The 27,059-nt window shown below is 39.0% G+C and overlaps 1 protein-coding gene across 4 annotated transcripts in view; it reads right to left on the bottom strand.

The window, feature by feature from the left end:
• GPD2 (glycerol-3-phosphate dehydrogenase 2) overlaps nucleotides 1–27,059 on the bottom strand; it is a 123,626-nt gene that overhangs the window by 25,306 nt on the left and 71,261 nt on the right. For all 4 annotated transcript variants that reach the window (XM_077829387.1, XM_077829388.1, XM_077829391.1 and 1 more), the window contains 2 exons: nucleotides 9,644–9,808; nucleotides 8,661–8,805 (listed from right to left, as the gene is read on the bottom strand). In XM_077829387.1, coding sequence (XP_077685513.1) covers nucleotides 8,661–8,805; nucleotides 9,644–9,808 — 310 coding nt within the window. The remainder of the gene's footprint in view (nucleotides 1–8,660; nucleotides 8,806–9,643; nucleotides 9,809–27,059) is intronic.

Genomic DNA, 27,059 nt, shown 5'->3' with positions numbered 1-27,059 from the left:
GTACTAGACACTTCCCACTCGTTAAACCCATATTCAGTCACTACTAGTTGTTAATTGAAAGTCAAGACCAAGGTTTTGTTTAAAGCTTCCATAAAATGGATAGTTAACACCAGAAACATAAAATATTTCCTCAATTCTAGTGCAGAGACTAATTTCACTATTCATAGAAAAGTTTATATATACTTTTCATATTAATATTTTTCATTAATTCATGTTAGTATCAGTACACAAATAGGAAAAATAGGTAAAAATAAATAGCTCTGTGTGTAAGGAATTTTGATCCACCTACTATTTGCACGTATCCAATTTTTTAAAAAATTGGATGGCCTTTACTATTTGACAATCAAAATCTAGAGTCAAACTAAAGATTTCTAACTATGGTAACTGGTCAGAAGTAAACATTTTAAAAATAGGCATATGACTACCCTGAAAAAGCACCCTGCCCTTTTCATTCATTCTTATCAAAAAGGAGAAAGGAAAGTTGGACTTTCATTTACACGACCCTTTTTTCCCCATGAAGCACCTGCCATCGGCTGAGCATTTGTAAGCTGAAATACTTCTAGTGCTTACTGGGAGACCTTGCTATATGCAGCTACTCGTACATACAAATTAAGATCCAGGCCCTACATAAAACATGTCCAGAACTGTGCACATAACTCTATCAAGCGTTTGTCCATCTTGCTCTTCAACTACTGACTAGCTTGGTTATGGGGCATTCAGAAACAAAACCTTTTTGCTAAACCTGTAATGTGATGCAACCTCCTATTGTTTGTGTACCTGTCTTCTACAATTGTGCTTTCTCTTCCCTTAATTGTCATGAATGCCTCTTTTGATTTTTGTATTAAAGATGAAAAGAATGGTTCATAGAAACCTATTTTCTTATACAAGTACTGCAAGAAAGTGTGGCGATGTAAAAGACATGCCATTTCAGCAAAGTTGAGGCAGTATAGGTTGCGTTACAGTAAATTGGTACATTATAAAAGCTATATCAGTGACTGAATTCGTTCATCCCATTCACCCCATCTTTCTTCCACTAGTTCATCTGCCAATCAATAAGTTGTCCCATTTCTCTTCATTCTCTTACTCTAGTAATCACATTTCTGTAGATGATATTTGTACTGGCTTCCATAGTGATGGAATACATTTATTGGCTATAGTCACAAACATTCTGAATAGGTATCTATCTTTGGTAAATCGCAACAGAGAGGACCAGATTTTCAACCAGAACCTCCACTTGTCCATCCAAACTGGGCCTACTAGAGTTAATGAGCTTTCTCGGTGTGAATGCTAACACCAGTATGTGAACATGTGAAAGGTTATTTGAAGGGCAAATTACATAGAATTTGTAGCATGTGTTTGCATAGGGACAATCTGGAGTATCCTCACAGGGAGGCAGAGTGCAACCTCAGATGAAAATATACACCAACCAAGATTTTTTTTAAGGGGTGTGGGACAAGACTTTTTTTTTTTTTTTAATGACACCGTTGTCTTCCATTGATCATTAGCAGATATTTGAGCCTCACAGATCAGCTTCCCAGGGGAGGAGAAATCAGTTGTGTGGATTCTGGGAATATGCTAAATATAACTTGTTTTGTTTAGATACATACACCAGTCCCGGAACAGAGGTGCTCACAAACAGCAGGTAGGCTGTTTTCCAGGAATCTCAGCCCAAACACAAATGCCTGTTTCCCCAAGGAGAAACTGCCTCAATAGTTGACTTTATCAGAGGCCAAGGCAGAGAGCAAACGGTCCCACTGCTTGCACAGCTCCCAGAACTTTGAATAATAAATAAAACTAATATCACATAGCATGTCTTTCCAAGATTGGACATTTGCTAGCACGCTTACAAAAAATAACTTGGATAACTGTAACAGTGCTAACTAGTAACATTATGATCAGTATGGACCTTGTATAATATGCATTTTTCAGGTGCATCGTTTTAAATCAGACTTGTCTAAAATGAAATGGTCTGGCAAAATAGTGATTAAAAATTAATGTTTGAAAAAGTTGAAAATGAGTGTTGGTCAAAGTAAGTTTCAATAAGAATGTTTATGTGAGAGTTCAGGGTCAGTTGGTCAATGTGAAATTAAATGTCTTTACCCATGTCATATACATGCAGCAATCAGTGCTACTCTTCTCAGCTGAAACACAATCTTGTTTGACATACAGATAACACCACTCTTAAAAATATATATGTGTGTGCGTGTGCATATCATATATATATGAAAACAGGTCTTTTAATCCTAAGAAGTCAGAAATGGGAATACTCCTGTCAGTAAAATTACTCCAGTGCAAGTGTTTGCAGGAATGTGCCCAAAGACTATACCTAAAAAAAGAAAAAAAATCTGGCTAGACTAGTGGTTATACAATTTCTGGACAGCCTTCTCAATAGAGAATACAACAATAACCTAAAATGAAGGCAAAAGTGTGTACTTTTTTATCATATACCTGAAAACTGTAGCAAAGGAACAGTTGAGTTTCATGACCTTTTTTGTTTTTTTAAACTGAGTATAAAAAGCCACTTTGCCCTCTGAATCTGTACAGGAAAATACCACTAAAGTGAACAGGAATTATGTCTGCATGCATTAAAAACACATGGAAGTTGCATTTATTCACAGCTGCTACTAGAATAAAACTCAAATGGTTTCCTTGAACTGGAAATGTTACATGAGGCTTAACTCGGAGGTAGATTCAATGTTTAACTTTTAGAAAAGGTGTTTGTATTTAGTAGGTGTTCTGCTCTTGTCCTGAGGGAACAGATCCTTTTTTGTTTCTGCATATGCCCTACAATTAGTTGTGAAGAATTGGGAGGAAAGGAAGCAGGCATTACAAACTCCTAGAAATCAAACAAAAGAGGTTAGTCTTGAAGGTTCCAGCCTTGAAATGGCTAAAGAACAAAGGTGGGGGGAAGTATTTGGGAGGCAAAACCACTAAATAAATAGACAAAATATATGTTAAAGGTGAGTATAAAGATAGGGAAGGGCTTATTAAGGAATCGTCTCTAACAAAGCACAATGGATGGCCTTGTAGTTAAGGCCATGTTGGGACTAAGGCTCAGGAAATGTGGGTTCAATTCCCAGTTCTGCCACAAAATTTCCTGTGTGAACTTGGATAGGTCTTAACTGTGTCTCAAGTGCCTATACGTAAAATAAGAATGATCATAAAGCTTCCTTTCTCCCACCCTTTGCCTATCTTGTCAATTCATGCTGTAAACTCTTCAGACCAAGGACTATCTCTTACTATCTGTTTATACAGTGCCAAGCAGAGTGGGAAGATTATCTCAACTGGGGCCTCAATGGGTACAGCGTTTTGGGAGCTGTAGGAACAAGTCTCCCAGCCCAGCTTGATGAACCTGAGCTAGTGCTCTAAAAATAGCTGTGTAGACAGCACTTCGAAGTGGTGGATCAGGCTGGAGCTCAGGGTCTGAAAGCCCACCCCTTTCCCTCGGCTTCAGAGCCTGAGCTCCAGCCAAAGCCTCAACTTCAAAGCACTGTTTACACGACTATTTTTAGAACACTAGTGTGAGCCCTGTTAGCCCAAATCTGTCAACCTGGGCTGGGAGACTCACTGCCATGGGCTGTATAGATGTACCCCATGTGCAACTGGAATGCAAATGAGAGGCTGGAGTTTAGGGTAGGATTTTGTTTTTAAAGAACTTTGAATAGGAGTTGGTGCCTAACTCCCTTAGGCTCTTTTGAAAATCCCACACCTAATTACTAAAACAGAAAAAATAGCTATATTGGCACAAGGATTCTTTAAATATAATGGAAACCAAAACAAGAGCCAGGGAAGAGCGAGAAGCTTTCATTGGGATGGCAAAGTAAAGACTTGACTCTGAAGAAAACAGAGGAACTAAATTGTTTTTTCCCTTCTGAATCTGTACCTGATCATGAAAAGACCTCCACAGAGGATGCAGATGGAAGGAAACAAACAAAACAGGGTTTAGCAACTATTTAATTAAGATTAATCTAGACAAAGAACTGATTAGACATGAGTTACCTCCATAGGAGATACATAACATTAGACAGCCACAAGCTGAAGTGTTAATTATTTTGAGGACGGCTACACAGATTACTGGAAATATTGAAAACTGTTGTTTTCCAGTATTTAGGAAGAAGGGCTCTAGAAAAAGCTGAAAATTACATACCTTCAAGCTTACATATCTGGCATCTATATTGAGATATTTATAGACAGCTTAAGGATACATTTGGAGAAGTACAGTTTAATAGGTGTGAGTCAATATGGATCTGTGAAGGGTAAATCACATCCAGACAAATGATTAATTTTTAAAATGAAAAAACTTATTGATTTAGAGAAAGGGAATCTAGAGATTAAATATGCAGTATCAGAATATTCAGAAAACTTTCAAAGACATTTCAGGTGATGATTAATGAATTAAGTTTGTACATGTGGTTTGGGTAATAGATTGTTAAGATGGGTAAAGAACAGGTTAGAAATAAGGTAACTAGCACAGAGTTTGGGTTACAAGGTATGTACCCTTTGTGGAAACTGGAACCAATACTCTTTAAAAATTTGAATTCATGAGTTAGATCATTGCATTTGCAGATGATAGTAACAGATTCAAGAAAGACAGAGTGATTTGGATACAAGTCAAGAATGGACCCAGAAAGGATACCATATGTGGTGATACACATCAGAGTGCAAGGAATTAGAAACAGAGGAAGATGGAGGATGCATTGGATACACACAATGAAGAATGACAGAACAAAATGATTAAAGATGAATGAAGCTGGTGCAGTATAGATAATAGTAGAAAGACTTCATTTGCTCCATCATCACTGTTGAGCTGATGGACAGGAATTGAAGAGAATGAAGAGTAACAGAGGGAGTGGGAAAGACTCAGACATGCAGAATCTTCTTTGAATCCTTATATTCTCTTCTCCACCACATGAAGTTCAAGCATCAAGAATTTTCATAACCCATCTCCAGCCTGCTTATTCACTTCTATCTCACAGCCCCACCTTCAATACATGTTTTCAATTATGCCAGCCTTGACCTGCCCCATTTGACGGCTTCTCTTGCAGCCATCTTCCATGCTTCCCTCTGTGCACGGAACATTCTTTTTAAAACAATTCATACCACCACCTTCTCTTACTTCAGATCCCCCAAGACCAAAATGCCTGCAAAAAAACCCATTTGGCTGATGGCTAGGTGGAGGGGCAGATGGAAACAGTTAGTATTTATTGTTTAAAATACTGCATGTATTTTATCCCATTCCAACACCTTTTATGTTGCTTGCCTTCTTAAACGTTACACTCTTCAAAGCGGCAACTGGGTCTTTCTATCTGAGTGGACAGTATTTAACAAGCTGCGGTTACTATCATAATACAAACAAAATAAATAATAATGCTGACGTTTGACAAGAAAATCTTGATTAAGCAAATGCGCAAACAGGTGGCTTATCAAATTTAACATGTAAGCATAAAATAATGTATTTAGGTACAAAATGCAAAAATTAAGTAAAGTTTAAATAGCAGTAGCATAGTACAGCAGGGCGTGAAATGGGTCTGGGTTTGTTGAAGTAATAGAAATAATATTTAAATACCTGATCCATTGTGCAGCTGAAGTAAAAAAGACTATTAAGATATTTCCCTGTTTCAACAAGGGCCTCTAAATCTAAGAATATCTGGCAGTGTCTTTATAAAGCAATTCATACGTTTCAAGGCCAGATGGGACAACTGTGAATATCTAATCTGATCTCCTATACAACATAGGCCATAGAACTTGCCCAAAAACATTCTTGATTCAACGATTGGACCACATCTGGAGTGTAGTGCTGAGTTTTGGTTACTTTATGCAGAGAACAAAACAGTTAAGTTGGAGAGTAAGCATATATGGAACCCAATGTTAACAGAAATAGGGGGGTTTTCATATGAACAAAACTGGGGATATTTAGTCTTAAGAGAAGACCACCAAAACATAAAGAAATTAAACTAGCTAAAGGTTACAAAATAAAGTTTAGTGATTTATTTGAGGTCCCTGGACAAACCAGAACTATTTGTTCTCTCCAGGCTGTAGGGGGATTAGGTTTCAAGTCAAGAGGCAATACCTGTAATAATTTAAGAAGATGATATATTATAAATACAGTGGAACGAACAGATAAATGGAACAGACTTCCCGTTGAGGCAGCGGAGTCAAATAGTATAAATGCAATTAAACAAAAACAGCATGACTATATGAATTTTAATAAGTTTAGTGGTGCTTGGGTTTAATATATGCTAAACTTAAGTTAAAATGGTATTAGGTGGCAGCTGAGAATAACTAATGGCCTTTTGGGGGGTTGGGAGGACATCTGTGACAAGAAAAGAAAATTATAGTTTGAATTTGTAAGAAAACTTAAAAATAGATGATCATAATGGTCCCTTCTGACCTTAAAGTCTAGGATTCTATGAATATATAAGAAAACAGACAGACAGTTCCAGACAGAAGGTGGCTATGGCCCACACGACACATGTAGTTTAAATCCTGTCTCCATCTCCAGAGACAACAGCAACAGAAAAAACAGTGATGCTTACATATGATACACTTACATAAGGGAGAGTGCAAGAGAGATGTACTGTAGTTACTTGTGTAAGGACATGTGTACTAAGAATAGAATTAATGAGAGGAGGAATACAGAGACTATTAATGAAGATTATTATCAAAATGTAATAATCCACTAGGAAATAACTGCATTGTGTTAACATTAAATTAATCAAACCTTATCTACATTTAAACATAAAAGGCCTTTACCTGATTACTACAAGACTACACCAAATTTTTTATAAAAGGAGGTTACCAGTGAGGAAAGTGGTTGCAATGAAATGACATCTTTTTCATTAAGCAGCATTCAATTGGCACTCAGAGTAGAGAATTGCTGCTAATTTATGTGTACAATTAAGATTAAATGTTCTTAATATTTTTCTCTTATGGAGACTGTTCCTTGGCCTTCTTAAAGTGAAATCAGTGTAGTTTTAACTAATCAGTGGTATTGTGGAGGGGGTATGTGTGGGTAGACACTATTTTACAAGGAAAGAAATGCCCACACTGACATACGCTGAGGAACAAAGTTGAACAAAGGAACTCTCTAAATTTCACAGATTCAAGCCACTCTGTTTATTATGTAATAAACAGACTGTATCCTCCCAAACACAAAACTTAACATTAAAAATTATTTTTTTAAAAACTTCTGCTCCCAGGCCCTCTTCTCAAAGAGCAAGAAAGGCAGCTGACTTCATACACATGCTCCTCATATGACATTAGAAAGCATCCTCTACAAACACTTTTGCACTTACACAGAGAAAAGAAAGAGGACCTTGTAGTTACTGCACACAACTTGGAGTGAGGAGATCGGGGCTCTAATGCTGAATCTGTCATTGAATGTGTGTGTGTCAACTTCACCAAATCAAACTCAAGTGGTTTACAGTGCTCAGATGGAAGGCAATACAGAAATGCACAATATCAAACTCATCCTGGCCCTGTTATCTGATTAATGAATAGGTGGATTTCTATAATGTGCATGACTTCAGATGCGTGGGAAATATGAGCCTCATTTTATAAGTCTCATACTGCTAAGTAATTCAAATGAGCAGTAGTACTGAGCCTTGCTAAGTGCCATGGTAGGAAAGGAACTAGGAGTGATTGGAGTACATTCCTTGGTACCACATGCTTATATCTCAGTTCCAAGAGTCACTGTTTTCTAGATGGTTCCAGGATTCACTGGACTGAGGCAGCAGTTCCAGAAGTGAGAGAGAGAATTCTCAATGTAGATAAAAATAGCTCAATTTTACAGGACTGGTGACCCCAAAACAGCAGCAGCAAAATCCACAGGTGAATTAGGAGTAAGGGCAAATTATCTGCTGGTGTAAATGGGAACCTCTCCTCTGACTTCAGGGGGGCTGATTCCATTTTTACAGCAGCAGAGCATTGGATCCTAGATATAGCTCACATCCACTAAAGATTCCTTCCCACCTCAGATTCCCACACTGGACTCCTTATGATTCCTTCCCAAGAGGGACTACCTTGCTGTCCCCATTCCCTCCAATCAATTCCCCAATACTTCCCAAATAAAACTTTGTCATATTGCTACTTTGCCCTCTCAAGCAACAGACCAGGAACCCCGAGGTTCCTGCCCTACTGGTGTGCTCGTTAATTTATGGTTTTAAATGCACACTGTATTTGTATAAACTGAAACCAGTCATGTTAAAACTATACTCTGAGAAGGGCAATTTATTGGCAGTTCCAGCCACTGCAGAGTCTTTAACGCTACACAAACTCAAGAGTGGAATTTTCTATATGAAAGATGCACACTAACATCATCAAACCTTATGACCATAAGAGGTTTTATATATCACTTGCCCCTAAAATCACAGTGAAGTCAGCTCTAGAATCCACTTAAAACAAACAAACAAACCACACCCCCCAAATCTGCAGTCAATACTTCAGTTTCAGTGGGAATTTGCCTTAGTAAGTCTTGATTAAGTAGTATACTATTTGGTTGTTTTGGAGTAGGATAAAATTGTTTTCCTAATAGGCACAGTGCCAGAATCCTGTGCATTCAAGCAGTACCATAAAAGCTGCAAATGTATCCTCTACCACCTTACTCATTATAGACACAAGTAGAGATGGTTACAAATGGGCTAAGCTTTGAATATCGTTACCTGTAATAACCAGGCATCACAATATGCACGCCTGCACTTGGCTGACAGATGTTTGATACTTCCTGATCATCCATTTTGCGCACAGAGTCTGTGAAAGGTCCTGTAGCATTGATAACACATTTGGCTTTGACATCAAATTCCTGCCCTGTGAAAGAACACAGCATCAATCAGATACCCCATTTGTTTCCCTGCTCACTGACACACTGGATTATTAATTTATCTATGAACTTAACCTATTGTAAAGTATATTGTGTCACTCTAGAGGACCCGAACAGCTGGAATTAAAGAGTTAAATATTTTTTTTTTTAAATTAATGTCAAATATGAAACAAGGAATGATACCCATCAAAAGAGCCTTTACAAATATAATTGAGTGTGCTGGACTTTTTTCCCCACCTTTATTTTGTTAAGAATTGTATTGATGAACAGATCATTGAAAAACTGGTGCCATTTGTGTCTCAAACCTTGAATTTAGCAAAAGGTATTATTGCTGTGTGGCACACTGCATTTTACAATGTCAGCTTTGCTTGACAGAAGGCTTTGAATGTAAAAGCCTACTCTACGCTGCCAAAGCATAAGGATTTGGACAGAAACCTGACAGAAGTTAAAGATGATTGACATTAATAACATGACACTGCACTTTGGAAATACCCCATCTTTGTCAGTTAATTGTTATTTCCAAATCTAAGATGTCCCCATCCTTTTTTTTTATTCTATTAATTCTGTGTTTCTTTAATGAACACATTCTGTTTTCCTAAATAGTTGTGTTTTACTCTATTAATCAAAAACTGATAAAACTGAATAATTTCCCCAGTAGATTTTATCCAGTGAATGATGTGCTGCAGAATGCAAATATCTGAAGATTTATCTCTCTACGTTGAAATATGGCTTAAATTAGAGGCCCATAACCAATAAAAAAGTTATTAGGTAAAGTTAGGCAAGACTCTAGAAATATCTCCTAGAATTAGATTGCAATCCTCATACCTGTAAGAACATCCTTGCATCGTGCACCACAGACACACTCCTTCCCGCTCTTTGGATCTGTCTTCTTCAGCAAATGCACCACTTCAGTGTAATTGGCTGTGGCAGCACCGTACCTGGCAGCAGTGAGGGCGATGGCAAGGTTCATTTGTGCATCGTTGTGTTGTCCTGCAGCAGGGGACAGAATGAGAGGAAGGACATGAGTCACCTCAAGCCACTGACTTGTGGTATGGAAGTGTGTCAGAACCGATCTGTCACATCTGTCCCTGTCACATTGAATATACATGATGGCTGGTCAGGTCTAACAAGAATTATTTAAAGATACATTGTCTCTTCTAGGTCAGAGCATTAACCTGCTATTTTAACAGCAGAAAATGCAAACTTTGCTTAGCACATGGGCATTTATAACATCTAAGATTATTGTCCAAGTAATGATTTCTATGCGAGACGTGGTATGAAACAAAATTAGCATTCAGTCATCTCAAATTTAGGTACAGACAAGTCATTTTTTGTAAGGCATCTTCTGATTCTGGTACTGCAGCAATACAGCATCTCCAGAATGTTTACTCTTGACAGCCCCACTGGTATTAATTAACCATTTCTATTAGCACATGCACTACATGACATTCAAAAACCAAGAAATGATCTTTCAGAGATCCCTGCACGAAGCCATCAGTTTTCTATAAACAGACATTTATTTTAGGTACTTTTCCAGTTCAAAATTAATAATGTTCAGCGTAAAAAGCATAAAAAAAAAGAAGCAGGCAGACCAAGATTAAATTAATGAATGGCTTTTAACATATATCATTAAAGATTTATTACTGAAAATCCCGTGTTAAAAAGAACCAAAAAGGGGAGTGAGGGGGCACGGAGGGGAAGATGATTAATTACTTTAAAATAGTGGCATCACCTGAGACTTTTTTCTATTTATTATTGCCACTGAAGTTAAAATCCTGGATGTTCACTGGGAAGAATTACTCTACATTGCAGGGGCAGGCTCTGTGTGCCCTGAATAATTAATTTACAAAGGGCTAGACTTATAGAGGTATGGTTCATTCCCGCATGTTGGGATCAGTTCCCTCAAGATAATACTGATAAAGGGATGAATTTGTAATGGATATTGTTGTTGATTTATGTTGCCAGCACACCAAACATTTAGTATAAATGGTTTATGTAAAGTTCGGTCCTTCTGATTCTGTCTGTGCAATTCTGAGCCACCTTGCAAGTCATCTGTTCCAAGCTAAAAGGGCAAAGTTATAAAAATAGGATCAATGGCTTTGAGGCCTCTGCTTTCCCTCCCCCAAACTTCTCAGTCTAACACAGCTGAAACGATGCAGCGCAATCAGTCCTCAACTATTTTTTTAAAAAAATGTTATGCCAAGTGTGTGAACAGTAAAAGGGTAAAATGACAAAGATTTTTTTTTAAAAAAAGAACAGTAACTTAGTCAAAGAAACCAAAATAATGCCCAAGGAGTAGTGGGCTTAAGACCAGCTAAACAATTGAACCAGATATCAGGAGATGTTATGGGCTCTCTCTCACTGAAGATACTCAAAGCTAGACATCTGTCTATCAGAGATGGGGAAGGAATAATTAAACCACGCCACAATGCAGGGGGATATGTGAGCTAGTCCACTGGAGTCTAATGCAACTTCCACCCTGGTGACATCCATGGGATTGAGGGAATGCTCCATAACTCATACTGGGTTTCTGAGTCGTAAACAGTCTCTGTGGGATTAACTGTCTCCTGCCTTGCAGCAATTGTTCCAACCCCATGCCAGGAAGGTAGCAGGAGGAAAGTTATTTAAAAGGTGATTGCATGGCAAAGGCTTTCAACTCTTCTGGAGACATCCCACTTTACTGTGGTGTTTTGTTTTGGAGGTCACAAATCAGTCTTGATTCATTCAAGTCTCTCCAAACAGAAAATATGAAGGGCCTTCTAGACTGCCTGAGACCTAGAAGGTTGTAAATCCTGGCTCCACAGGAAGCATTTATTCAGCAGAAAGGTCCGCTTGTAACAGAAGCCAACAGAATAAACCCAGCACAGCAGATAAAAGCTGCAGGGCCTATCATGGTGCAGAGCATGCATGCAAATAGAATCTGCCCTGCTTTATACTGTGATATATACTATAGACTTGCAGTGAAGGCACCAGGTCTGAAGCCAACTCTCCTGACCAGACTTGAGTGATGATCAAAGGAGGGCTCTTCATTTTTAAAGTCTTGTAGCACCACTGCTGTACCCTGATCAGTATGTTTTCCAATTATTTGATTAGAGGAAAGCTGAGGAGCTAGATCTTCAAATTCTCTTTAGTCACTTTCTTGTTCCTCGCTGGGAAAGACCCTTCCACCAGTCACTGATGTGACTTCCCATCAATAATATGGCAATAGAAGCTAGTGCTTGGGATGAACTGCTTTTCCCTGGATGATCTCAGGAGTGGACTTGTCAATTACAAAAAAGCACAATTTAAGGCTATGACTAATTTTAAGTTTATTTCATCAGGATTTGTTTTTTATATCTTGAAAGTCAACTTTTTCCACTGCATTTCAGTCCTTTTTGATTACCTAAGTACAATGACTCCACTCAGTGGGAGGAATACTGCAGAAGCAGATGTAGTTTCTAAAACTGAACAAAAAACATTCAAGCAACAAAGCACCTTAACTGTATACTATATAAACTATGCCAAAGCCTAAATGATGCTAAGCATCTTCTCAGAACCTACAAGTCCCACTGACCTTGATAGGTGGTACAGGTGCAAGAGTTGGGCAGGTACTCAGCAAGTCCCAGGATCTGGCCCACTATATACAATAACCTGAAGGCTACACTAAGTCTGAGTTTCTCACCCCATAAGCAAGGGGTTTGCTAAAGTAACTTTCATTCTCGGTTATCTTTTTCTGACAAAAACTACTTTAATGGATACAGAATGTGTTTACAAGGATTTCAACAGGGCTGGAAATATGTAGCTGCTGCACTGAGCTGTGTATCTATAAATACACACTGTATCCACAATGTATTGAATATGCATTACCCCGATCTACAATACCTGATTCTTGCTCAGTTGCTGGGCATATATAATATTTAGGAAAAAACCCTAAAACTGAACATCCCAGTTAAGATCTCACCATTAACACAAGACACTTTTTTCAACTGGGGTAGGAAATATACTGTTCAAAAGGGAATTCTAATAGCAATGGCTTGAACTAGGCAGGGTGCACGTAAAGCTAAACTTCTCTGACCCACATCAGAGTTTGTATACTGGGGGCCAGATAAGACACTGGTATGACTCCACTGACTAACAGGGCTACGTCAGGGACAAATTTGCACCAGGAATCCAGAGGGCTAGTACATTAATTGAAGCTCTATCACTTGGTAGTGTCACTTTGGCAGGGGCCTTGAGTTTCTTGTATTCTTTTCGATGTAATTTCAATCCTTCTCCAAATCTAGCTTAGCATTCTGGGTTCAAACAAATTCAGAATCTCACCACAAAACGTACTCAAAACTGCCATATTTTGCCATATTTCATATTGAAATCGTATTTCACTGAATTTGGCATGATTTCAAAGCAAAACCTCTTTCTGGATGGTTTGCAGTCAGTGTTTAGATACTATAGGGAAAAGAGCTGTAGCAACGCCTAGACAGACAGACAGGTAGGCAGGCAGGCAATCAACATTCATGAGCCTTTTGAGTAAACTGGGCACCTGATTTGAGTTTTGAAAATAAAACCATGTAAGGCAAATTTTATACAGTTCATGTTTCTCTATAAGCATCTTATTTCTACAGCTCTACAGATAAACACTGAGCACTAAAAAGAAAGACATGGCTTCTGCCCCAAAGAGCTTACAGCCATCTCTAGCATATGTCACACCATACCACATTTGTCCCCATTTTTTTTTTCCTTCTAGAAACAGGCAGGATTACTGAGTTGAATGCTCTAGGGTGCACAGCGCAGGCAGGAAGAAAGTGTCCAACAGCTAAATATATTTACTAAAAGAAAATATTAAGTTTCATATGAGATTTAAAGCGCTATTATCTGGCACATTTTGTAATGTAAAGATTTGTGGACAAATCAACACATTTAGGACCAAATTTATTGGGAGGACAAAGCAATTTTGCTTTTTTTTTTTTTAACTGCATTGTACTGATTTTCTTTATTAAGCCTTGCGCTTCTGATCTGGGTGAACCTGCTGTATTATACTGGAGTGAATAATTTTTTATTATTAAAAATAAAACATACAATTAAAATACAGGCTTGGTATGTGACCAGCATCAATAATTCAAAGCAGTCTCTCTTTTTTCCCCTATCCCTTTCATTAATACAAGCTTTTGTTCCTGTGATGTTCTTTTTATCTGTTCAAAGTTCTCCATTAAGCTATTTACTAGCTGAATAATTTAGCAATCAATGGTGAGCTCTGCTTTTTGGACCAGATCTTGAAATGTCCAGATTTGAAACATTTGAGTAAACCGAGTTTTCACATACTTAGTGATTTTTCAAATTCTATCATCTGGGGAGAACACTTTGATTAAGTAATTCTGAGAGACAGTGATGGAGTCCAGTAGAATATTTATACTCATATGGGCTGAATGGTCAAAAATATCAGCTTTACTGAATTTACTGAAATTACACTGCAATTATATTAAAATCCCATGCTTCAGAAGCACTGATCCTTTTCTTGATTTCCAGAAGAAAGAGCTTCATGTGTTTTGTTTTCTGTACAGACCTATGCTATACAGGGCACAGTAACAGTTTTGTGCTCACTATAGCATGCATCATTCACTGGGGCAAAGTACATTTTGTGAAATAAAGAGGAGCTGCCATATAGGGCTTGTTCTTGGGTTTTTCTGCTTAAAGCCAAGGATGGGTAATTATATTATTTCAGAAAGACCATTATCTGTTTTCACAGTTTTATGATCTTCGTTACTGTAATGTCAAATGATAGTCCAGTATAAGAACCCGTTTAAGTTGCACAAAACTGCTTTGTTGTACGTTTTAACACATAAACTTTATTAATGATATAATTGAATCTCAGTGGATTAGAAGTTCTTCCTTTGCATCTTTGAAAAATCAGCTGTCTTTGCTTCCATCAATCTTCAGCTAAATACTGACCTCCCCATCTAAGTTTGACAGCTCTTCCAACCTCAAGATAATCACTTCCATGTTTAATTTGCTCTAGAGATGACATGCAGTGCTTTTTGACACCTATACAATTGCCATATCAAGAGGATGCCTGAGAAATACAAGTACAGTTCTGTGACAAATGGCAAGACATTCATAAACACATGGTTATTCCTAGATTATTTACTTGGGACAGTGTTTGTGCAAAGCCATTGGTTTTGACATGAGTCTCTGTATTAAAGAAAGCACAAGCCTAGAGTTTTAAATACAGTTTGAGTTGTATTGTACAAAGCTAAGGAAAATCGTAACATCATCAACTTCCTTTGCTTTCAGGGATAACCCATATTAAATGCTGAATATCTTTCAGTATATCACAACATTTTGGAGATGATTTAAAAATAATAGATTAGACCCGTCACCGTAATTTAGTGTGTTCGTTCAAATAAGGAACTGAGTCAGCTGCCTAAGAACTCACAACAGTTAACCTATGGGCAGCGAAGTGGGAATTTATTACTATTGCATTTGCCCTTAATAGATGTCCACTAGCTCCGTGCCCTGTACTAGTTATGACTTCATTAGCCCTGTTGCTTCCTACGGCCCTATTTTGGAAGTATTCATTGTTTTGGGTGTCAAACTTCAGCAAAAATCTGACCTGTCTCAGAAGAGATTTGAATGACAGCCACATAAGAAGTACTTGGGACAACCATCTGTGGGTCAATCTGCCAAACATTCTAAGTTTTCTTTCCAATCTTCTCTCTATGCTTTCACCCAGAAGGATGATACCAGGAAAAGCCAACATCTTTTAATCAATTTGGCTTCTAATTGCTCTCACCAAAAAGTCCAGCATCCTATTAGGTACAGTTTCAGTGGAGTATATGGCCTGCTTATCACAGAGTTCTTGATCAATGGTATCCCACCTTGTCTCTCAAATACCCTGGGACCGACATGGCTACAACTGCACTGCATCTCAATAGTATGGCATTTTTGGTCACCTATTTTTGGTCACACTATGGGTTAGACTTTCAAAACACTCAGCATTAGTCTATCTTTGCTCCAGTGAAAGCAATAAAGCTAACACTGATTTTGAAAATCCCTACCCTAAACACTCATATTGGGGTGCCTGGGAAGTTATTTTGTAGCCATCAATAAACAAATTATTTTAAAATTAACAATGCCACTTGATCGATAATGGCCTTTCTGTAGTTTGGACAAATGCAATTTTCATTCCCTTAGCATGAACTGTTATATTCTCCATGACTCTGTTGATCTTTGAGTATGTGCCATTCCCAGTAAAAAAAATTCTCCCATGAAGTATCCACAACATACATGTAGTTTCATTTTCATCTGTACTAAGCTTCCGCCATTAGGGGTGTAGAAATTTCTGTTTGTGGCTGGTTTTTGTCTGAACACTAGAGGAGTTAAGATTGCCAGGAATAGTGCTCTCAACACAGAATACACTAGTGCTGTCAAAGTCAGTCATTTGGTCTGATATCTGCTGCTTTTGTTCTGATCCATTTCAGACCATTGAAAGAAACCCTGTTCAGCTAAAAGTGGGTTAAGTTTCTTTTTTAAAATGGTATTTTAAAATGGTCATGCGGCACCAGGCTCCAACCATGGGGCAGTAGGTACTAACCCCACCCCCCGGCTACAGCCACGTGGCCATGGCCTCCAGCTGTGGGGCTTCAGCCTCCAGCCCCTGATTCCAGCTGTGTGGCAGCAGGTCCTGAGCTCTGGCTGCACAGTGGCAGGCACTGGCCCCAGGCACTGACAACCCCCAGCCGCAGCTGAACGGCAGCAAGCTCCAACTGCTGACCCCCCGCTCCGGAGCTCCAGTCGGCCTCTGGCCCCCAGTTCCGGCTAGGGGTGGTGGGTGCTGGCCTTAGGCTCCAGCCACGCAGCCCCAGCGCCTGGCGCTGATCCTCTGCCCCAACTGCACAGCAGCAGGCACCAACCCACAGCTCTGTTCCCAGGCTCTGGCCACGCGGTGGCAGGAGCTTGCCCCAGGTGCTGACCCCTGGCCCTGGCCACGCAGCAGCGAGTGCTGGCTCCAGTCACAGCCCCAGGCACTGACTCCTGGCTCCAGCCACACAGCCCCAGGCTCCAGCATCCAGCTCCAGGCTCTGGCCATGCGACAGTGAGACCCATCGCCGTTGCTCCTGGCCCCCTCTGTCTCCCACGGCCCCACACACACACACACATCCTGCTGCCTTCCTGACCTCGCATCCATCCCCCTCATTGCCCCAGGGCCCCGCTGCCTCCCACAGCCCCACATCCAACCCACCATTACCTCTGGCCCCTGCTGCCTCCCTCTTCAGCTCTCCCATGCAGGGCTTAATCGGTCCTAGGGTTTGCTGAGAAAAGTGATATTAACAAACACGCAAGTATCACTTTTCACAGCAGACTTACTAGCTATCTGTGAAAAGTGATACTTGTATGTTTGTTAATATCACCTTTCCTAGCCTCCCAGGTAGCTACTAAGTGTGCTGTGATATTAACAAATATACAGATATCACTCCGGAAGGGGGAGGCAGCATTATTTTTATTATTGAGTCTGCCAAAAAACCCTACAAATATAAATTACAATGATTTGGCTGTGTCTCTGTGCATATTCAACTGTTTTTCCTAAAGTTAATGAAGTATTTTAGGAAAAAGTGTCAGTGAGAATTGGTGGCTGCACTCTGAGGCCACCAAAAGTTTTGTTGTGAGAACCCCTGAGCTAGAGTCTGCATGGGAAAGCAGCCCCTCCTCATACATTCCTCCCCCTAGAGCTGGAGACTATCCATAGCTAATTTAATGCTACTTCAAGCAACACTCATTAAGGGTTTGTGCCTTTGACGCCAAGATTTTATAGAGCTACGAAATGCTAGGAAGGTGAGGCAGGAAAGCAGCATGCAGTGGCCAACACTTCATAAGACTAGGGATTCCCTTTTCCAAAGGAGCTACGGAATTGTGTTCAATGTCTCATCCTTCCTATCTACTCCCACATTATGCAAACATCTGTGGGAAACTCGGTACAGTCAACCTCCCACCAATCCCAATATCTGAGCAATTCTGCAGAAGGTTACCATTTGGGCCCAAGAGAGTATTAAACCTTTGCCAAAAAACATTGTTGAGTCCTCCTCACCCCACTCCCGAGACTGGAAAATACTTCACCACCACACTGTGGGTATGTCTACACTTGGAACTGCAGACGTGATTCCCAGCTCACACAGACATGCTCGTATTAGCTCTCATCGAGATATGGAGCTAAAACCAATGTAGCTAGGCTAGCACGGGCAGCAGAGAGCAGCAGCATGGGCTAACAGTGCTGAGTACAAACTCACCTGAACCCCACGGGTACAACTGCTCCTAGCACAAGTACACGTACTTGAGCTGGAAATCATGCCCCTAGCTTCAAGAGCAGACCTAGCACCATTCACCCACCAAAAGCTGCCTATGTAATCATGCACATGAAGTCTTCTGCCAACATACTCACTAGCTAGCTTTGCCATCAGGATTGGTTCTAGCTGCAAGAGGCAGATATTCAAGCAAAGAGGCAACTAAACTCAGTGTGGAGTTGAACAAACTGAGTGGGGAGAAGCAAGAATGGAAATCAGAAAAGGGTAATTTTTAGGTCTTCTTGTTGATTCTTTACCATTAGATCAAGGAAACTATAGTCCATTACAAGCCATTTACTTGTCAGCTATGACACCTGGAGCATCCAAGAATCCTGCATCGCTCCGAGCCTAGGAAGGGCCATATCTTGACAATGCTCTCCCGCTCTCTGAATGATTTTTATAAAAGTTCTATAGCACAGCTGCATATGCAAAATGCATGTGTAACTGCGTGTCTAATTTACATGAACACTTAGCAGAATTGCATACAGACTCTGGAGAACTGGGCATACAAAATGACATATGGTCGGTCACCTGCATGCACAATTACATGATTTACATATGCAATTGTGGTCATTGTCATCCATCTTTAAACAAAAAAAATTGGGTCAACCTATGGAATTCCTTGACCCATGAGGTCACTGTGAATGCATTTACAACTTTATTCCTTATGGCTAGTTCACACCTCCTAGGCTCCTCCCAGACTCCTTACTTCAGGGCAAGATCCCAGGATTTACTCTCCCCCTGGTCTTCCTCTGTGTTCTTGACTCTCTCCCTCCTTTCAGGGAGGGACTGCAGACTCCTTCCCCTGAAGCTTTTTCACTCTCAGCTTCCTGGCTTTACAGTGCTGTCCCAGCCTCTCCCCAGCTGGGCTTCACCCTAGTTAACCCCAGCCCTCCATCTAGCAGGTGATGCCAAGTGACCTAATTGCGTTAACCCTATCAGGGCTGGTGTGGGATGCACATCCCATAGCAGAGGAATATAACATGCATCTAAGCGTATGCTTTTGCAATAGAAGAAAGAATCCTTTAGACCTCAAAGAATTCAGCTAAAGAGATAAACAGTTCTAATCACCATTCCGTAGAAAGTGTTAGGAAAGGGATAATTTCTCAGTTTTGAACTTTGTCTGTTCACAGATCTAGCTATTCTGACAAATTCATCTTTGTAACAGATTCTGAAGTTTGATAAAAATCTCAAGTTATTAGTAATGATTGTAGCTAGATGATGTCTGCAAATTTAAATATGGCCCTGCTTCTTCTCTTTAGCTCAACCCTAAACCGCGAGAGCTTGATCTCTTCCTCCCGCTACTCAGCAACCTCCACAGAGGCATTTCAATTCCATTACTCACAGTGCCTATCAGTGTCCGAAGTTTGGTTTTGCTAACTGATAGCTAGAGAACTACTATCCACTCATAAATAAATACTAGATTCATCACCACCCCTAGTAAATATTGCTCTGGAGAGAGCATAGCAAAAGCCACCTACAATAATTTAAGATTTTAAATCTGCACTGTATGTTATGAGGAAAAAACTTAAGGAGTTTAGGAAGGCTGAGTTTATTCTCAGATAAGGAAAGATTAAGGGAATTAGGGAGGCTGGAACCATGTAAATGGGTCACATGGTTAAAAATGTCATAGTAAAAAATTAGGAAACAATGCACAGTGATTTTTTACGCAAAGTAATAAACACATGGAATAAACAGCAAAGTAGGAAGGACCACAGAGTTTTGAAAAAAATTTTTTTACAAATCCTAAAACTTTTTTCCATCTCTAACCAGTTTTACTACCAAGTAAAGATACTGAAGCTAAAGCAGTTGTACAATAAATAAGCTGCAACAGCCAGGCAAAAGGGAGATAAAGCATATTATGGAAGCATTAATTCAGAATTTCTATCTATTGAGGTACTTACAGATCTCCCAGCACTAACATCTAAGAACTTCATAAACCGCAAGGAATTTATCCACACAATGAAGAAAAGAGGTTGAGAGGAAGGAATTAGTATTACTTTTTGTTGTTGGTTTATAATTATGTTGTTTCTCACTTCTTTTGTATCCGCCTTCAGCTTGTCACAACAATCTTACTACAGTGTCAGTGTAAGTAAAAGCACAGCGTTAAAATGAAACTAAACATTGTCAGTGCCAGTTTGTGGAAACCATGCTAAAATGTCACAATGAAAAAATGTCACTGCAGATGTGTTGTGGCCATGCTGCAGTGTCAGAAAGAAATGTAAAAAGAAAAGGAGGACTTGTGGCACCTTAGAGACTAACACATTTATTTGAGCATAAGCTTTCGTGAGCTACAGCTCACTTCATCAGATGCATTCAGTGGGAAATATAGTGGGGAGATTTTACATACACAGAGAACATAAAACAATGGGTGTTACCATACTGACTGTAACAAGAGTGATCAGGAAAGGTGAGCTATTATCAGCAGGAGAGCGGGGGTGGGAGGAGAACCTTTTGTAGTGATAATCAAAGTGGGCCATTTCCAGCAGTTGACAAGAACAGTAGGAGGGGAAATAAATAAGGGGAAATAGTTGTACTTTGTGTAATGACACATCCACTCCCAGTCTTTATTCAAGCCTAAGTTAATTGTATCCAGTTTGCAAATTCATTCCAATTCAGCAGTCTCTCGTTGGAGTCTGTTTTTGAAGTTTTTTGTTGAAGAATTGCCACTTTTAGGTCTGTAATCAAGTGACCAGAGAGACTGAAGTGTTCTCCGACTGGTTTTTGAATATTATCATTCTTGGCATCTGATTTGTGTCCATTTATTCTTTTATGTAGAGACTGTCCGGTTTGGCCAATGTATGTGGCAGAGGGGCATTGCTGGCACATGATGGCATATATCACATTGGTAGATGTGCAGGTGAACGAGCCTCTGATAGTGTGGCTGATGTGATTAGGCCCTATGATTGTGTCCCCTGAATAGATATGTGGACACAGTTGGCAACGGGCTTTGTTGCAAGGATAGGGTTATGGGTTAGTGGTTCTGTTGTGTGGTGTGTGGTTGCTGGTGAGTATTTGCTTCAGGTTGGGGGGCTGTCTGTAAGCAAGGACTGGCCTGTCTCCCAAGATCTGTGAGAGTGATCTGTCGTCCTTCAGGATAGGTTGTAGATCCTTGATGATGCGTTGGAGAGGTTTTAGTTGGGGGCTGAAGGTGATGGCTAGTGGCGTTCTGTTATTTTCTTTGTTGGGCCTGTCCAGTAGTAGGTAGCTTCTGGGTACTCTGTAGTTTACAAAAGCTTATGCTCTAAAAAATTGGTTAGTCACTAAGGTGCCACAAGTACTCCTTTTCTTTTTACGAATACAGATTAACAGGGCTGCTACTCTGAAACCAGAAAGAAATGTGATGTCAATGCAGGTTATGATGTATCAATGCAGTGTAAGGGTTGACTGACTGATATAGACAGTACCTGACTTTACATCTCAAGTTTGAGGCAAACTAACTGTGCATGGTCAGTAGCTATTTTTCAAATCCTACGTCAACTGGAGACCAGCCAATAGTTTATGAACTATTGCTCACTTCATAGGATATAAAAGGAAATGATTTTCTGTTATGTGCCCTTGTCTAAACTAACCAGAGCTAGAGTTACGATCCAACAGTATAAAAACAGACAGATACTATGTCAGAGATACACAGCAGATGTAAAGTCACTCTTCATGAGACAGAAGTGACCACATCACTCACTAGGGACATATAGTAGTTGCTAAATAAATAAATAGTACCCCTATCACTAGTATAGAAAAGTAAAAATCCCTCAGTGGAGCTGTTGTACATTTGTTTGCTGCCTGTACAGAGCACCAACTGCCAGGCCAGCTAGTTGCTTATTTATACATTTAAATACAAACTGCAAAGCATTGAGTGCCCACAACTCTCAGTGGCGGTCAGTGAAGTCAATGAGGGTTAAAAATGCCCAATACTCACAGGTTCTGCCGGTCACTGACAAAAATAATCACCAGAGTAGGATCAAACATCCGCTGTATAAGTCTACAGCATCCACATCACTTGATAAAGAAAGAACATCTTAGCAAATAAAGTAGGGCTGTCCAACGATTTTTAAAATTGCAATTAATCGTCAAAATTAAAAAATAGTCATGATTAATCGCAGTTTTAATCACACTGTTAAACAATAGAAGAATACCAATTTAAATTCAGCATGGAAGCATGTCCTCTGGAATGGTGGTTGAAGCATGAAGGGGCATACAAATGTTTAGCATCTCTGGCACGTAAATACCTTACAATGATGACTACAACAGTGCCGTGAATACCTGTTCTCAATTTCAGGCGACATTATAAGTAAAGGCAACATTATCTCCCATAAATGTAAACATAAGGAGAAAGACAGGAATCATTATTTTCTCCATAAGGAGAAAAGCAGGCAGCATTATCTCCCATAAATGTAAGCAAACTTGTTTGTCTTGGCAATTGGCTGAACAAGAAGTAGGACTGAGTGGACTTGTAGGCTCTAAAATTTTACATTGCACTCAAAAAACAGTTATGTAAAAAAAATAATTCCACATTTGTAAGTTGCACTTTCACGATAAAGATATTGCACAAGAATCAGACAAAGAATGGGAGAGGTGTTGGTCAGAGAATATATAGACAGACACTGAACTCTACTTTTATTTGAAATTAGAGTAAACGTTAACTGTCTTGATTCTGTACGGTACCATGTGCCAGCAAATCCACTGCTCAGCACCTTAAAGGAGCAGGCCCAAGGAGACAGCCACTTGGTACAAGAAAAGACAATGAATACTTAACACTAGTTCCATGTATGTATGGGAATGTGCCATCCATTTTAATTGATGCAAATAGCATGTTCTAGGCCCCAGTCCTGCACTCTGCAGTGTATAGACAGACTCCTGCACTTTAGTTTGCACTGCTTACTATCAACCTAGAAGGCAGCTGGCAGTGTAATCAAGTAGGTAAACTGGCCTTCATTTTATTCATATTTATTAAAAAGTAAATACCCAAACAGCTTTAAAATTTCATATATAAAAAACAGTATGGTGGGGAAAGGCATAACAGATTTTCCCTAGCCATATATATTATCATATCTACAGTATGGAACAATGTACATATTAACTAATGGCTTACCATTAAGTTCACATAAAATATACACATATAAATTACAACAAAATTACATGCTTCACTGGAGTCTTTCCTCTAAAAGCCATGACACGCTGGGGAATACTAAGATGTTTGTGGCGTAATGTGCAAATAATGTCATTTCGCTCGAGAATAATCTTATATCTTTTAGGTAACATGAGATGTGAAGAATTAATCCCCATTCACTTCTTGTTAAGAGAGACAAAAATCATCCTTTGGTTATAGAAATGTTTTTTAAAAATGAAAGCATAGAATTTGCTAGAATATTCATCATTTCCAATCTTAAACTCACAGCATACAAACAGATGAATCCAGCAAGTCAGAGAGCAAAGCCAATTTAATCTGTGGCTCCCCTGAGGTAAATGTAGTTCACAGTCCTGCCCCCACCCCAACCTCAGCCATAATCCCTGGTTCCTGGAGGTAAAAAAGCACTGAAGTGAGGAAAATTCTGCAGCAGGATATAATGATCCAAAATGACAGGGACAATAATGACAATGAATTTCATGTCTCCCAGTCATGAGCTGGGGATGCTTGACTGGGCTGACTTATACAATTAAATTGTTACAGGTACAGCAGGAGATGCAGTTATCAGCTGCATGCTTTTGGGAACGATGCCTCCAGCATAAGAAGAGCTATGGAATGCACAGTCTCTTTTGTTGTGAACAAACTATTACTCCTGTAGGTATGCTTATAAAGTTGTACCCTTTGACAGAGGAAAAACTGGGTTAAAGACACAAGTCATTTTAGGGTATTTATTTTTATCCATTTTGAAAGTAAAAACTCTTTGATGGATAAAATACCATCTGATTCAAAGGGCTTTGTGCTAAAACCACTACAAGTAAACAGAACCTACAGATTTCATTAATTTAAGAAATAAGAAGCACTGTTCATAATACCAAGGCTTATGATTCCTCCGTCTCCCCCACTACTACTTACACCAAATCAGAGTATTAAGAACTCTTAAATGAAAGAGAAAATTGAGATTGAAACTACAGAAACAGCCAAGTCAATGCTTATAGTTCATTTCCCATATATTCCACAAGAGGCAGCCAATCATGCCTTTACAATCCTCCTCACAGCAGATAACTGGTTTTCTTTCTGAGGTCCTTCATATACAACCCATAAGATTTTCTTTTAAATAAAATCAGTCAAAACATTTTCTGCATATCCTAGCTGCTTTTAAACACCCATAATGGTTTGCTAGCAGTTCTCGTGGGGCTGAGCATTAGAAGCTACTTTCACAGTCTTCCATTTTCAAGTTAAAACTCTACTAACATGAAGATGTGTAGCAACAGACTTCATATCTATAAAAGCTTTCTAGTGACAAATTGTCAAACCCTTTTAATTTTCAAGGGAGAGAAAAATTTGGAATAAGGATTTATAATGTCTGTGCCTACATTTGGGCAATGCCCCTATTACATATGTTAATATTCTCAAAATACTAATTAAATAAATATGAACTATAAAGCTGTAACATTTCCTAATTCAGCATTTACTCTAATACGAGGAAAAAGAGCTGTAGGAGCTTAAAAAGAAAAAAAGCGTTTATTCAGTTTTTGACAGCTTAATGAACGCTCTATTCCTTTGCATTGATTTTCTTTTTCTTTTTTTTTTAAATGGGAAGAATTTCTCATGGGGTTTACAGTAAACCAGGAATGCTCAGTCCTCAACCGAAGAGCCTCCTTTCCACTTTTCTTTGAACAACTTTTTTGTTCAAAGATATAGAATTTTAGTTAACATACTTTGGAAAAAAATACGCACCAAAATCCTGGAGAATGCAGAATTATGAAATGGAGAGCCTTTCCTGGAATCTAACTGAACTGGAGATTTTGCAAAGCAAAGTGAAAATGTGAATTTCATTAGACAATCAGATATTTTTTCGTGTGTCAAAAAATAAAAAAAAAAAATCAAGAAAATACTGTATGAGATCATGCAAAAGATTCTACAGTTCTACTTTCTGTCTTTAAGATACATAAATAGATTCCAGTAAGAAACGGTAATTAACACAACTATTCCATTTTAAATTCATGACTTACTAAAGAACCTAGAAATACATTTCCTTATACACTTAAAAGTTCATCTTGGAGGGAGAATATGTACATACCCAAAAAAAACTCTATAGCACCCAGAGATATGAAATAATGCATCTTAAAAAAGAACTCTGCCACTTAGAATTAGCCAGCATTTTCTGTGTCTGTTTAAAATTGTAATAATCTTGACTGTTGGAGCTCTGCTTTAAAATGTTTTCTATTTTCCTAGCCCCCAACATAATGTACATATAATTCAAATGGAGATTAATTCTTCCATTAAAAATGCTTTAAAATAATTCTCTCTATGATCTTGAGCTCTCTGCTTTAGCATCTTCATAGTGCCTCTTTTCCAATTTTCCTTGAGCTACATAAATGAAACTGACAGATCACTGCTCAGATAGCAGCCACATTCTTCCCCCAAAATGTTGCCTTTTTGCTATTCAGGAGTATCCGAATACCAACAAATGCTAAATGAAGTCTGACATGTACCCCTAAGAAACAAACTTGTAAGTTGTGGCTTCAAAGGAAACCTTGAATAAATAGGACACATTGTGTACACCCAGGCTAACATCCAACATATGCTATAGTTTCCTGATGCTGAGACAGAGCAAGAATAGCCCCTGGTAAAGTCTGTGATTTGCCATTGCTGGTACTTCCAACATTTATAATGTACCATCCATTTTTGCCTGTATAAACAATTTTAAAATATAATTAAGAGGGCTGAAGCAACAATATTTCAGAAAGCTATAGAGTAGGATATAGTCATGATTGTTTGATAAGTTACTGGTTAGATCAGCAATTAGGAAAAAAAAACAGGAATAGCACTGCTGATCCCCTTCTGATAAAAACCAAATACCAATGCAAAAATAGTAAATAACTGTGTAAATGGTTTTATCAAGTCAGAAAATAATCTACACAGTGGGTATATTAAAAGTGTTCTTTTGGGGGGCTTGGGTCAACACTACAACTCTAGGGGGAGACCTCTGCTGTTAAACACTACTCACTGCAGCCTGTAGGTGCAACTAAGGGTACAGACGCACAAAAACCTGTGACAGAGGGAAAAAGAAGAAGGCGAGAAACATTATGAAATTGCATTTAATTGTTAACATAAAACTACTTATGACACTCCTTTCTATATAAGCTTCTCCCCCCCCAACCTATTTTGAGCTTTAAGTGTCAATGCCATTATCTAATGCTAAGTTCCTTAAAGGTGAACTGCAAGTAGTTCATGCCATCATTTTGCTTCTTTAGGATGTATAAAGAACTGAAAGGTTGGGTGTGTTGCTTATTCTCCACCTCCCTCCCTCCAAGATTCAGGGCTTGTCTAGGTTAGGATGCAAGGTGCATTTCCAAAAATGCATTAGCTAACATGTTTTAAAACTAGTACCAACAGTACAAGTTAACTGGACAAGATGAACTGTAGGGCAGAGCCTAGGGCTCACGTCGGTCAGCTAACAAGTGTTAAAATATAACTTGCCCTAATCTACACTTGGACTGAAATCCTGGCCTTATTGAAAACTGAGAGCTTTCCCATCATCATCAGTAGGGCCAGATATTAACTTACACTTTAAAAATGTAAGGTACAGTGTTTGTTAACACTTAAAAAGAAAAACATTTTCTTAAAATCCAGACATACCCTCTGATAGTTCAAGTGTGTATTATGAGCTTTCAGAATTCTTCACTGAAGGGATGAGATAAAGAATCTTTAAAAGCCAGCTTTTTTCCTTCCAACTGTTCATAGGCAATGGAATTAAAAATGGAAAGAGCTTTAAATGGTCTGAATAGAAAGAGGGTCACTG

Source organism: Eretmochelys imbricata, chromosome 11, assembly GCF_965152235.1.
Source record: "Eretmochelys imbricata isolate rEreImb1 chromosome 11, rEreImb1.hap1, whole genome shotgun sequence".
Taxonomy (NCBI): Eukaryota; Metazoa; Chordata; order Testudines; family Cheloniidae; genus Eretmochelys; species Eretmochelys imbricata.
This window is presented reverse-complemented; position numbering and strand designations above follow the sequence as displayed.